General features: G+C 57.7%; 1 protein-coding gene across 1 annotated transcript in view; it reads left to right on the plus strand.

The window, feature by feature from the left end:
- The first annotated feature begins 142 nt into the window (after positions 1–142).
- The window catches only part of CARMIL3 (capping protein regulator and myosin 1 linker 3), a 17650-nt gene continuing 4094 nt past the window's right edge, over positions 143–13698 (plus strand). The window contains exons 1-33 of the mRNA XM_004390497.1: positions 143–182; positions 1720–1814; positions 2134–2184; positions 2284–2343; positions 2429–2544; positions 2761–2858; positions 3083–3153; positions 3255–3328; positions 3556–3631; positions 3716–3804; positions 4313–4407; positions 4637–4723; positions 4929–5038; positions 5182–5259; positions 6388–6464; positions 6545–6649; positions 6739–6808; positions 7285–7366; positions 7482–7578; positions 7741–7795; positions 7879–8051; positions 8282–8350; positions 8640–8733; positions 8820–8918; positions 9325–9453; positions 9609–9722; positions 10185–10360; positions 11330–11417; positions 11555–11692; positions 11969–12032; positions 12177–12385; positions 12780–12880; positions 13531–13698. Coding sequence (XP_004390554.1) covers positions 143–182; positions 1720–1814; positions 2134–2184; positions 2284–2343; positions 2429–2544; positions 2761–2858; positions 3083–3153; positions 3255–3328; positions 3556–3631; positions 3716–3804; positions 4313–4407; positions 4637–4723; positions 4929–5038; positions 5182–5259; positions 6388–6464; positions 6545–6649; positions 6739–6808; positions 7285–7366; positions 7482–7578; positions 7741–7795; positions 7879–8051; positions 8282–8350; positions 8640–8733; positions 8820–8918; positions 9325–9453; positions 9609–9722; positions 10185–10360; positions 11330–11417; positions 11555–11692; positions 11969–12032; positions 12177–12385; positions 12780–12880; positions 13531–13698 — 3248 coding nt within the window. The remainder of the gene's footprint in view (positions 183–1719; positions 1815–2133; positions 2185–2283; positions 2344–2428; positions 2545–2760; positions 2859–3082; positions 3154–3254; positions 3329–3555; positions 3632–3715; positions 3805–4312; positions 4408–4636; positions 4724–4928; positions 5039–5181; positions 5260–6387; positions 6465–6544; positions 6650–6738; positions 6809–7284; positions 7367–7481; positions 7579–7740; positions 7796–7878; positions 8052–8281; positions 8351–8639; positions 8734–8819; positions 8919–9324; positions 9454–9608; positions 9723–10184; positions 10361–11329; positions 11418–11554; positions 11693–11968; positions 12033–12176; positions 12386–12779; positions 12881–13530) is intronic.

Below are 13698 nucleotides of genomic sequence, written 5' to 3' on the forward strand. Positions count from 1 at the left end.
GGAGAGGGCTCGGCGGCTGCTGCAGCGCTCCGGGCCCGGGTCCTGCCGAAGCCGGGTCTAGCATGTGCCGCGGCACCCCGGCGGCGGCGGCAGCGGCGGCGGCGGCGGATCCTCTGCAGCAACAGCAACAGCAGCGGCCGCCATGGCCAAGCCCAGCGTGGAGCTCACCCGCGAGCTGCAAGGTACGAGGCTGCCGAGGTCTCCCGGACGCGCCGTCCGGGAGCATCCCAGACCCAGTTCATTCTCCCCGCGGTACGCCCCAGCCCTGGTGCCTCCCACGCCCTCCCCACCCTCATGCATCCTGGCTCCACGGAAACCCCTGCCCCTGCATCCCAGCTTGGGCATCACTGTCCCCGGAGCATCCTCCGCTGCCCTCTCTCGCCTCACCCTGTCAGGACCTTCCTTGTCCAACAACCGCCCATCTCGCTCTTCGGTGATAGGTGCAGTCCCCTTGCGCTCCCTGGGGCTGACTCTCAGCGCTCCGGGCCCACTCCTCAGCGTGGCGTCCAGTCTCTCCTCCGGGAAGTCCCCATTTTCCCTCCGGGAGAGGCCAGGCCAGCCCCGCAGGGCAGTGGGAGCTGCCCCTGGTCCAGACGGTGCTTGGCTCTACTCCCTCCCTCCTCATGGCCCCGCCCCGGAACTGGCGCTGGAGACCCCCCGCCCAGGAGCCCGGCAGCGCCCAGACTAGTAGGGCAAAGAAGGGAGTCAGGGAAGAGGCCCTGGACCGGAGCGAAAACCAAGAGTAGGGACTCTGCGGCTCGTCCCCACCGTCCCCGTCCGCTGCCTGCCCCCTCGCGCTAGCCCCTGACCTACCTTAAGTCCTCTCATGTTTGCATGGTTCTCAGACTCAGCCCAAACCAAAGCCCAAGCCCCTAGCACTGCCAGAACCCTGTCTCTGTCTCCCAGAGGCTGGAGCACAGGCTAGCCCACACAGACATCAGGACGCTCAAGGATACTCAGAGGCATGCTGTACAGTTGTGATTTCCCACACCTCCACACACACAAGCACAATCATGAGATGTGTGTACACACAGCTTTACAGAAACCACACCCCCACACACACACTCTATAGGGAATCTGGATGGCTCTGCCAGCAGATGGGTATGGGACTCATTTAAACACTAACTCCTCCCTACCCTCCAACCCCCCCCCCCCCGCAACACACACACACATGCACACATACCAGAACCATCTGGCTCTGTGCCCCTTTTACAACAGCAAGCACAGCAAACTCATTCACACTTCTCCATCCCCACCAATGCCACACACACACTCCCTGGCACCTTCAGACAGTATGCACACAGTGGTAGTAAAAGGCAAACACACACACCCAGACCACCTAGAATATAGTCAAAGGGACACCTCCATGCCCCACACACTGACTCACTGTGTATGTGCCTACGGGTGTTGTAGTGCATGGGTTGGGAATATCCTTCACACTCTCAGAAGTGTAAGACACACCCTCCCACAGACAGTGGCATTCAGCAACTATCCCCTAACTCAGAGACATCAGGAGCAGAGTTTTCTCCACACTTAACCCATCTCTAATAAGAGAAAAATCACCCAGGAAGGAAGGATCTCTGCTGCTGCCCTTTGTCTTTCTCTGCTTCTTTCTTCCCATCTGGCCCTGCCCCTACCTCTATCTTAGAGCCCAGGAGAGGTAGGGGAGGGGACGGCCAGGGTAGAAGGAGCTCTGAACAGGCCCCCACCCACCTGCAGACAGCATCAGGAGGTGCCTGAGCCAAGGGGCTGTGCTCCAACAGCACCGCGTGAAGCTGGAGACCAAGCCCAAGAAATTTGAGGACCGAGTGCTGGTGAGGGCAGGGAGCCTGGGGGGAGTGTGGAGGGTAGGGCGGGGATGAGGGCAGCTGGGCTGGTGGGGACAACAAGCCTGGGAGGCAAGGGAGATAGAGGTGGGAGAGGGCTGAGGAGACACAGCCTGGGGAAGACACAGGACTGGACTGGGCTCATGTCCAGCAGCCTAGGGTGGGGCATGAGAGAAAAGGAGGTCTCTCAGGCAGAGGGTCACTGCTAGCAGGGGTTACACACAAGCTAAGGAGGCTAAAGGGAGGCAGGGAGACCAGGGCCTAGGCAGCAGCTTAGCAAGCTGCCGACATTCTTTCCTCTCTGCAGGCTCTGACCTCCTGGCGCCTCCACCTCTTGCCCCTTAAGGTCCCAGCCAAGGTGAGTTGGGCTGGGGACTGGGAGCACCCAGCGTGCTTCCTCCTGGGCCTGACTACCCAGGCCTTTAGCATGAGCTGAGCCATCCCCGCACCCTCCCAGGTGGAGAGCTCCTTCAATGTCCTGGAGATCCGTGCCTTCAACACGCTCAGCCAGAACCAGGTAAGCACCAGGGCTTAGGGCCCCATGAGTGGGCTAGCCAGAGGAGGAGTCGGTGTCTAAGGCCCTGCCGCTTCTTTGTCCTCAGATCCTGGTGGAGACGGAGCGTGGCATGGTGAGCATGCGGCTGCCCTCAGCTGAGAGCCTGGACCAGGTGACCCGACACGTGAGCTCCGCCCTCTCCAAGGTCTGCCCTGGCCCTGGGTGAGTGGCAAAGGAGGAGCCTCTCAAGGGGTTAGACAATAGGGAGACCTCTCCCTCCCTCCCTTCTTCCTCTGGACCCGGGCCCCTGGGACACCAAGAAGAAAGCGCCCATGTCCCCACTTGTGTGTTCTCCTGGGGATCCAGAAGTTATAACAGGGGAAGCATTGACAGAGCCTCTTTCCACCCCTCTCTGGGATGGACTTGTCCATCTTCCAGGTGTCTGATCCGGCGTGGAAATGCAGATACCCCAGAGGGGCCCCGAGACACGTCCCCCAACTCTGAGACTTCCACATCTACTACTCACAGCGTCTGCGGTGAGCAGGGGCAGACTTGAGGAAACTGGACCTAAACCACCCTGGCCCATGTCCAGAGCCCTTTGTGCCTACCCTGAGGACCCCGTGAGCTTTCGGAGGTTCATGGTACAGCAGGAACACAGGCATTGGCACAGGCAAAAAATGACCTTGACCTTTCCTTGAACCCCAAGCCTATTCCCCACCTCCTTCCCTTTCATGGACCTGGCCCATCTCCTGCGTCACAGGTGGCTTCTCTGAGACCTACGCCGCCCTGTGTGACTACAATGGGCTGCACTGCCGTGAGGAGGTGCAATGGGTACGTTGGGCAGGGGCCCAGCAGGTGGGCAGGTGGGACCCAGAGGGAGGGGGCAGAGGAGGAGGAGGGGAGCAGGTGTGAGCCAGCTCCACCTCTCCAAGGATGTGGACACCATCTACCATGCAGAGGATAACCGGGAGTTCAATCTTTTGGATTTCAGCCACTTGGAGAGCCGGTAAGCAGATGGGCAGAGACTCAACCCCCAAATTCCCAGTCTCAACCCCACCCCTGGCCGTTCCCAGGATCTCCCTTCTGGTCCCACCCATAGCCCCAGCTCTACCTCCCCAACCCCACACCCTTCTGCCACCTACCCATCCATTCTTTCCGCAGCCCAACCACCCCATCCCATTCCTGCCCAGCCACCTGCTCACCACTTGCCTGCCCCGTTCAATCTCTCCACAGGGACTTGGCCCTAATGGTGGCAGCCCTGGCCTACAACCAGTGGTTCACCAAACTCTACTGCAAGGACCTGCGACTGGTAGGGACCAGGAGGGGCCAGGGCGGTGGAGTAGAGAGTAGTGCCCTTCCTGGCTCCTGACTGCAGGTCCCCCTCTGTCCTCAGGGCTCTGAAGTGCTAGAACAGGTGCTACATACCCTGAGCAAGTCGGGGAGCCTCGAAGAGCTGGTCCTGGACAACGCTGGGCTTAAGACGTGAGGCCAGCCTCCTCTTTGGGCGGTGGTGCCCCTATGTAGTCTTAGGGTTCCAGAAGTTCAGTGTATGTTGAGCCTCTGGACTATCTCATTCAGCTCCTTGTTTTACAGAAGAGGAGACCAAGGCCCAAAGAGGGCACACAGCAAGTCAGTGGTCAAGCTAGTACTAAAACCTAAGCCTCCTGACCCCAGGTCCATGGCCTTGTCCCAGTATACGCCATGTCCCCTGCCCCATCCCTTTTTCCATCAACTACTGAGCAGGGTGGGCTGCTCCCATCTTGAGGACTTGAAGCTGGACTTTGTCTCAGCACAGCTTCCCAAGCTGTGGGATGTCCCCAGGTACTCTGGAGTAGTGACAAGCTCTTTGGCAGGCCCCTAGCTGCTCCCCACCTGTGGGGGCCTCTGACCAGTGCAGCTCCAGGCAGGCAGGAAGTAGAGGAGGAGGGGAAGCCAGGGGCTGGAACCTGGGGCCCAGCTCAGGCCAAATCCTTCCTACCCTTCCCTAAAGGGACTTTGTCCAGAAGCTGGCCAGGGTGTTTGGGGAGAACGGGAGCTGTGTGCTGCATGCCCTCACTCTGTCCCACAACCCCATCGAGGACAAGGGTGAGCCCCAGCCCTGAATCCTACCCCCACCATAATGCAGACCCCATCCTCTCCCAGAGCTCAACCCGGGTCTGAACAGGGGCTCTCCAGCCTGATTCCAGCCCCCGCCCCAGCACTTCTATCCTTGACCCCAGGCCTGTACCCTATTCAAGCCCCCAGTCTGACTATCCACCACCTGTATCCACTGCCCAGCCTCTCACCACTGCCCATTTCTCTCTTTACTCCTCAGGTTTCCTCAGTCTGAGCCAGCAGCTCCTCTGCTTCCCTACTGGCCTCACCAAACTGTGCCTGGCCAAGACTGCCATTTCCCCTCGAGGTACTCACACTGAGACCCTTGACCTCTGACCCCAAACCCTCTCCAAAGGTGCCTGGGATGTTGAGTCCCCGAGGTATACCCCCACACTCACACACCATCCCAGGGTTCAAGGAGGGAAAGGGGGCCACATTTTGGGAGTGGGGAAGAGTTGTGGGGGAAGAGGTGGGAACGGGGACCAACCCAGCCCAGTGCCCACTGTGCTCAGGGCTCCAGGCACTGGGCCAGACCTTTGGGGCCAACCCAGCCTTTGCCAACTCCCTTCGATACCTGGACCTGAGCAAGAACCCTGGGCTGCTTGCCACGGATGAGGCCAATGTGAGTCCATGGAATGTGAGCTCAAGCCCCTGCAGAAGCACCTTAGGCTTCAGGGCCTGGGAGGCTTCTGCTCTGTGGCCTCTGGGGGTGGAGGGGCTCCATCATCCCTTCTCCCAGCAGCCCCTTTGTCCTTCCTTCCCCAGGCCCTCTACAGTTTCCTGGCCCAGCCCAATAAGCTAGTGCACCTGGACCTGTCGGGGACTGACTGTGCCATTGACTTGGTGAGGAGTTGGGGGAGAAGGGGCCAGTCTGAGGTGACCTGGGAGCCCAGGGTGGGTCTCTGCCTCACCCCCCTTCCTGAGACCAGAGATGGGAGTGGGAGGAGAATGCTGGTTAACAGGAGACAAGGTAGGGCAGAGCTTGTGGGATGACTTCAGGTGAATTATAAAAGCAATGGCTGTAGCTCATCTGTACAGCCCTTTATGCAGGCCGCCCCCCAAGGCTGTGCTGGCTGTGCCTGAAAGCCGGCCCTTACTCCATTCACCTCACTGTGTGCCTGGGTGCCAGTTACATCCCCCAGGAGGAAAGGAGGCTTTTCCTAACTTGAGCAAAGTCACCTTATAAGCTGGTGGTGGCCCTAGCTTATATCCACTGTATTTGAGCCTCTCCACCACCACTGGGTGGCACAAACAATTAAGCACTTGAACCTACTAGCCAAAAACTTAGCAGTTCAAACCCATCCAGAGGATCCTTAGAAGACAGGCCTGGTGAACTGCTTCTGAAAGGTCACAGCCTTGAAAACCCTATGGAGCAGTTCTACTCTACACATGTGGGGTCACCATGAGTTGGAATCAACTCGACAGCAACTAACAACCACCACCACCACCAAGCAGAGAGTAGACTCACTTTCCACAGAGGGGAAAACTGAGGCTCTAACAGACTAAGTACAGGGGCAGTGGTGGTTAGTGGTAGAATTCTCACCTTCCATTCAGGGGACCTGAGTTGGATTCCTAGCCAATATCACCCATCTATCATTGGAAACTTGCGTGTTACTATGATGCTGAACAGGTTTCAGCGGAACTTCCTGACTAAGATAGAATAGGAAGAAAAGCCTGGCAATCTACTCCCAAAAATCAGCCAATGAAAACCCTATGGATCACAATAGTGTGATCCACAGTCAGTCATGGGGATGGCACAGAACTGGGCAGCGTTTCATTCTGTTGTGTATGGGGTCACTATGAGTAGGGGGCCAACTCAATGGCAGCTAACAACAACAAATACAGGCAAACATAGGCTGACCTCAGAGAGTAAAGAGCCGGGACTTTGATGGGAAGGGAGGAAGGGAGTCCTCACCCTACCCTCCCAACACTGCTCCCAGCCCCTAAGACCCACCATGTCTCTCCTCACAGCTTCTGGGCGCCCTGCTCCATGGCTGCTGCTCCCACCTTACCTACCTCAACCTGGCGCGCAACAGCTGCTCCCACAGGTGGGAGCAGGCAGAGATGCAGGGAGGGATTCAGCAAACCATGGCGTCCCCCACCCTTGCTGACCCAGGGGTCTCCGCAGGAAGGGCCGGGAGGCCCCACCAGCCTTCAAGCAGTTCTTCAGCAGCGCATACACACTGGGCCACATCAGCCTGTCGGCCACACGGCTGCCCCTGGAGGCCCTCAGGTCGGGTGGGTGCAGGGTTGGGGGAAGGTCCAAGGGAACCACAGGAGAGGGGAGGGGGGAAAAGCAGCCTATTGACCTTCCTCCCACAGGGCGCTGCTCCATGGCCTCTCCCTCAACAGTCACCTCAGTGACCTGCATCTGGACCTCAGCAGCTGTGAGGTGAGCCCTCAATCCCCCCAATCCTGCCACCTGCCTCCCACCCATCAGCCGCTTGTTCATTTCTTTGACTTAAGTCAACCCCCGGCTCTGTCTTGCCTCTGTGCTGCCCCTCTCTGCCCCTGCCCACCCCAGACCTGACCATGCCTCTGTTTGCCCCCTCAGTCTGTGGTCTAGGTTCCTCTTTCCAGAGGCCATTCGTCTTGAGCCCCAGTATCTCCCCACTTAAAGCTTTGAGGTGAAAGATACAAAGCTTTCCCACCAGGGGGCAGGAGCAAGCTGTTTTAGGAGTGGCCACCTTGAGATTTTTCTGACTGAAGGGGAGAGAGCCCTAGAGGAGAATCTAGTGTGGAGTCAGGGTCTGTATGGTTTTGCCCCCCCCAGTGACCTGGAGTGACCTTGAGTCCTGGCATAAACATTAAAGATACCCTATCTCCCACCCCAACCACTACCTCTCCCCCTTCACCTTGTCCTTGCAGCTCCGCTCAGCAGGAGCCCAGGCCTTGCAGGAGCAGCTGGGGGCTGTCACCTGCGTGGGCAGCCTGGACCTGTCAGACAATGGTGAGTAGGGGTGCCTCCGTTCTCTGGGAACCAGGTGGGCGCAGGGCCTGGAGCATGGAGGAGAAGCCCTGAGGGGAGTCCAGTGAGCCTCAGGCTTCTCCCATCTACTGGCCAGGGTTTGACTCGGACCTGCTGACACTGGTACCTGCACTTGGCAAGAACAAGTCCCTCAAGCACCTGTTCCTGGGCAAGAACTTCAATGTCAAGGCCAAGTGAGACCACTCCCCATGCCTACAGACCCTCGCCCCATCATCCACCCATCCTCCTGGCTCACTGTGTGATCTCTGGCCCTCTCCCTGGCTCAAGCCACCTGTCTCCTCCGACAGCATGACCCCTACCCCTCCCCTTCTACTCTGAGCCCCACCTCCCCACAGGACCCTGGAGGAGATCCTCCACAAGCTGGTGCAGCTGATCCAGGAAGAGGACTGTGTGAGTGACTAGGGCTGGGAGGGGACCTGCAGTGGCAGGGGGCTGCGGGGACTAGGCCCAACCCCCACCACTTGCCCACACAGTCCCTGCAGTCACTGTCAGTGGCGGACTCCCGGCTAAAGCTTCGCACCAGCATCCTCATCAATGCCCTGGGCAGCAACACCTGCCTGGCTAAGGTGGATCTGAGCGGCAATGGCATGGAGGACATCGGGGCCAAGATGCTGTCTAAGGCCCTGCAGATAAACTCCTCCCTAAGGTGGGGCCCACACCCAGACGCCATGACCTGGAGCACAGCCCCCTACACACCCTCCCTGCTTGACAAGCCTCCTTGTTCTGCGCCCGAGCTTCCAGGAAACCCCAGCCCCCAAACCATCTCTGAGTCAGCCTCATTTCCCAGGAAAGGAGGGCTGCAGAGAGGGTTGTGTCACTGTCCCCAGTAGAGACCTAGAAAGAGGAGTGACAAGCTTGTGCTCACCCTTCTCCCAGAACTATCCTATGGGATCGGAACAATACGTCTGCCCTGGGCTTCCTGGATATTGCGAGGGCCCTGGAGAGGTGAGTGGACCAGGGTGCCCTGACCTAAGGCCCCAGCCTCCCTGTGCCTGGACTATGTCCAGGCCTGAACTACCCTAGCCCCACCCCAGCCTGCTTGACCTGTTTGCACACAACCATTAGGAAAGACCATGGAAAATGCATGGGGACAGAAAGTAGAAGACTGAGAGCCCAGAGAGGAGGCTGGAAAGGGAGAGAAGACATGGTCAGCAAGGGGTAGTGAGTCTTTGGGGAGAGGCAGCCTCCCCTCCTCACCTGTTCACCCACCCGGCTGTGCTACTATGTCCCACAGCAACCACACGCTGCGCTTCATGTCCTTCCCTGTGAGTGACATCTCCCAAGCCTACCGCAGTGCCCCTGAGCGAACCGAGGATGTCTGGCAGAAGGTGGTGACCTAGGCAGGGTGGGGCAGCAAGGGGCAAGGGGCAGCCCCCATCCCCAGGCCCTGACCCACCTACCCCACCATCTCCAGATCCAGTGGTGCCTGGTGAGGAACAACCACTCGCAGACATGCTCCCAGGAGCAGGCCTTCAGGCTGCAGCAGGGCCTGGTGACCAGCAGCGCCGAGCAAGTAAACATTTCCCTCTGGGACACATGGGCATGGGGCATGCAGGGCACAGTGTTATGTGATAGAGCGCATGGGGAGGGGGAATGAAAGAGGCGTATGGTGCCCACAACTGGACTGACCATATGCACTTGGGAGAGCAAAAAGACAGGACATTCAGAATATGGACCCCAGACACTCATGAACATGGGCAAACAGCAGAGGACCTACAGACAAGGGCACACAGGACTGTGGGAGTTCAACTGGTTTTCAAGTCTGTGCCCCAATGAGTGAGAGAACAGGCCATCCAGAGACATCACCTCCACCCCTGTCAGTGCCAACAGCAGTGCCACTGCCTAGAAATGGGGCATCTGGCACCCACCTGGGAAGATGGGGGTGCCCTACTGCCCCCTGACACTGCTTCCGGCTCCAGATGCTGCAGCGGCTGTGCAAACGTGTGCAGGAGGAGGTGCGGGCCCTGAGGCTGTGCCCCCTGGAGCCTGTGCAAGATGAGCTGCTCTATGCTCGGGACCTCATCAAGGACGCCAAGAACTCCCGGGCGGTGAGCACTCTGCAGCCCCACCTTTCCCTGACAGCCAGCAGAACCCAAGAAGGCCAGCCAGGCTAACCCAGGAGTGTGCAGGCCCTGCCGAGGGACCCCAGGGACCTAGTAAGGCCTGATTCTGGCTTTCTGACTGTAACCCCTTCCTTCCTCAGCTGTTTCCCAGCCTCTATGAGCTGGGCCACTTGCTGGCCAATGACGGGCCTGTGCGACAGAGGCTAGAGTCAGTAGCCAGTGAGGTGTCCAAGGCCGTGGACAAGGAGCTGCAGGCAAGTCCTGGAGGAGGGAGGAGGCCAGGGTGGGAAGCCCCATGGAGATCAAGGCCCTAGGCCAAGGGGTCCAGTCAGAGCAGGAAATTACTGGAGGGCAAGAAGGAAACGCACAGAGTTGAGACCAACCACACTCCCACTGTGTCAAGGCAACTCTACAAAATCAGGCTTAGATTTTTTTCTGCTAAATTCAGCCCTAGCCCCTGAACTCTGACCTCTCCCCTCTAGACTCTAATCCTTTGGCTGACTCTCCCCCTGCTTATGTGGTAGTGTGGAAGGAACGCTGACCAGAAAGTGGGAAAGCCTAGTGTCCAAGGCTCTGCCACTAACCGGCCTGCGACCTTAGGCGGGTCCCTCAGTCTCACTACAGGGGCTGGGATAGACAGGCTAAAGTCTCTGCCACTGAGGTGCCAGCCCTGACCCTGCCCTTTGGGGCTCTGGCTTCCCTTCCCCCCATACTAGGTGATCCTGGAGTCCATGGTCAGCCTAACCCAGGAGTTATGCCCCGTGGCCATGCGTGTGGCCGAGGGGCACAACAAGATGCTGAGCAGTGTCGCGGAGCGTGTCACTGTGCCCCGGAACTTCATCCGAGGGGCACTGCTGGAGCAAGCGGGGCAAGATATTCAGAACAAGCTGGAGTGAGAGGCTTTGGGCAGGGCTGGGTGGGGGCTGGATTTGGCACAGAGTACTTAGGGACTTGGGGCCCTCGAGCTATCAGCAATGAATAATGAATGATGGCACAATCTCCATTACAAAGGATAAATCTTTAACCAACTGCAACCTTGCTATTTAGGGTCTGACTGGTCTTTGCCCTAGAATTCTAAGTGCTGAGTTTGGGTTGGGGAGCCAAGATAGCACACACACAGGTGTACACACATACCCACACATATACACCTTCTCTGAGGTATGGGCAAAAAAAGTGATGTGAGGAGGGTTGTGCGACCTACACGCTCCCTTCCCCCCAGTTTTCATTGCCCAGTAGAGTTCTTTCATTCTGGGCCTGGATGCCACCACTCACCAAAGCGAAAGAAAAGTATTACACACATCCGTGAAACCAGACTCAAGAAGTCCTAGCTTCTACTCTTACAGTAGCAACTAGCAGGGTTTACTTAATACCCCAAATTACCTAGCTCTGTTCCCTTGGAGAAAACTCTTATGGTGTAGTGGTTAAGAGCTACAGCTACTAACCAAAAGGTCAGCAGTTTGATCCACCAGGCGCTCCTTAGAAACTCTATGGGAAAGTTCTACTTTGTCCTATAGGGTCACTATGAGTTGGAATCAACTCGACGGCAACGGGTTTGGGTTTTTTGGGTTCCCTTGGAGCTCCAAGCATCTGACCTGGAGCCCCTTCCTCCTCTTTCTCCTTCAAGTCCTGTTTGCCCACGCTCCCTATGTACACACATCTAGTCTGGTGGAATTAGTGGTTGGGAATGGGTGTATGTTTATGCAAATGTGAGTGTTGTAGACCTAAGGCACCCCTACAGCAACCGTGTTCTCCACGGATATCCAGACCAGCTGGGTCATACTCTGCGATGTCTAGGAGGTGAGGGGCTGAGGCTCAGAGGCCCAGGGAGTGGGTGGCTAAACTGCTCCACCTATGCCCACAGTGAAGTGAAGCTCTCAGTCGTCACCTACTTGACCAACTCCATAGTGGACGAGATCCTGCAGGAGCTATACCACTCCCACAAGAGTCTGGTGAGGCTTCTGAGCCCTGGCCAGGCTTGGGCATGCCCTTCACCCCACATCATCCCCTCAGCCTGACCACCTTTCCCTCTCAAGGCCCTGGGAGGTGCAGCTTCCTTGAGATCCTGTTCACACCTGTTCTTCCCCAGGCCCGCCACCTAGCCCAGCTAAGGACATTATCAGATCCACCAGGGGGACTAGGCCAAGGGCAGGATCTGCCCTCCCTGGGCCAAGGCTGGATCCATGACCGTGAGGAGACCACAGATGATGAACTTGGGGCCAATATTGTGAGTCACCCATAACCCCGTTCCCCTCCTTAACCTAGGCCCTACCCCTGACCCTGCAGCAGACTGTCCTCTTCCACTTCTCTGGACTCTACACTCCACCCCTTCTGGGCCTGGCTCTCATCCCCAGCCCCAACCCAGCCCAGCCTCTTGCTTCCTCCCAATACCTCAACCACTTGAGGAGGGGGAGGCAGGATGAACTCCAAAAAGAAGGCTTTATCAGGGGTGAGGCTCCTGGGGCTTGTGATCTGACCCCACTACTTGTCTCCGTTTCTGCAGGACACCATGGCCATCAAAAAGCAGAAACGCTGCCGCAAGATCCGCCCGGTATCTGCCTTCATTAGTGAGTCCCCCAGCCTCAATTCTAATGTCCTCCAGGTTCCCACACCTTTCTTAGGCCCTGCTCCACTTTCTGTTTTCTCTGTCCCTCCATCGTGCTTTCTCCCTGTCCCTTCTGCTACTCCCTCTAATGCTGGTCTCCCCACAGGTGGGAGCCCTCAGGACATGGAAGGCCAGCTGGGGAGCCTGGGGATCCCCCCTGGCTGGTTCTCAGGCCTCTGGGGCAGCCAGCCCACAGCTAGTGGCTCCTGGGAAGGTCTATCTGAGCTGCCCACTCATGGCTATAAACTAAGGCATCAAACACAAGGAAGGCCCCGGCCCCCCAGGACCACCCCTCCAGGACCTGGCCGGCCCAGTGTGAGTCTCTAAGTCCTCACAAGAGGACTGCTTTCACTTAGCAATGCCAGAGCTAAGTGTTCTAGCTTCAGGACACAAATGCCAGAGACACACCTTGGGGAACTGGCAGGGGCACTGCCAGGCCACCAAACAGAGGAGGGATTATCTAGTTTGGGTGGGAGCTAGACTTTGTTAGAGATAGGAAATTGCTGTCTGCCAGACAGTGATGGTTCTCATTTTGGTGACGGGCAGAGCCAACAGCCACCAAATCAAGGATGCCCAGGTGGACTGAAGTCTTAAGTGTCCATGAGGCCAGGAAGAGGCAAAGACCATGTCCAAAGGGGAAGGCCCTGAGTGGCATGGGAGTGGCCCTGACCCAGATGAGATAGCCAACACAGGACTTTGCTCCCAGCAGATACCAGTGCCTGGGACTCGTCAGGAGAATGGGATGGCCACACGCCTAGATGAGGGACTAGAGGACTTCTTCAGTCGAAGGGTCATGGATGAAAGTTCCAGGTGTGACACCTAGACACACTCACATTTTCAGCCAGCCCTGAGGCATTGGAAGGGCCCCTTGTGTCCTCTCCATTGATAATTCCCCAAACCCAGTCTCTCTGGGACATTTTCCCCACAATTTCCTCCTTCCTTCCCTACCTAGTTCTTAGCTGCCATGGCCTCTGAGTCTCCCCACAACAGCTGGAAAAGGATGGGGTCAGAATGAACCATCACAGTGGGATGGTGGGGACAGAGTAGGGTGGGAGGTGGCTGGTAACAGGCCCTGGGATGGGATGATGGTTAGTGGAAAAAGGCCTGAAGTGAATGTCTCATTTCTGTCACTGCCTGAGACAGACCCCCTCCCCTCAGCATCTGTTCAAAAGGAACTGTGTCACTTGGAGAAGCTGAGAGAAGATGTGGGGGGAAGGTGCCTGAGAGGAAAGAGTCAATTTGAGGGAAAAAGGCTGCTGGAGGATTATGACAAGGAAGGTGAGGACACTATCTCCCAAGAGAACTGAGTAGAAAAGAGTTACAGCCCCGCAGGAGAGGATAGGAGAGCTGGAAGTATATTAGGCCCGGACTGGTCTAATACCAGCACCACCACCAGTCTGGACCTTGAGTGACTTCTGGCAGATGCATGGCATTTGTCACTAACCCCTAACTCTGTCCAGCTACCTCCGGACCCTGAAGACCGTGCGGCCAGGCCTCTCAGAGCCTCCACTGCCTCCACTCCAGAAGAAGAGGCGCCGAGGCCTGTTTCACTTCCGGCGACCCCGGAGCTTCAAGGGGGAGAGGGAGTCCGGGTCCCCCACCACTGGGCTCCCCCTCCCACCACCCCC

The sequence above is a fragment of the Trichechus manatus genome, unplaced genomic scaffold (genome assembly GCF_000243295.1).
Source record: "Trichechus manatus latirostris isolate Lorelei unplaced genomic scaffold, TriManLat1.0 scaffold00305, whole genome shotgun sequence".
NCBI lineage: Eukaryota > Metazoa > Chordata > Mammalia > Sirenia > Trichechidae > Trichechus > Trichechus manatus.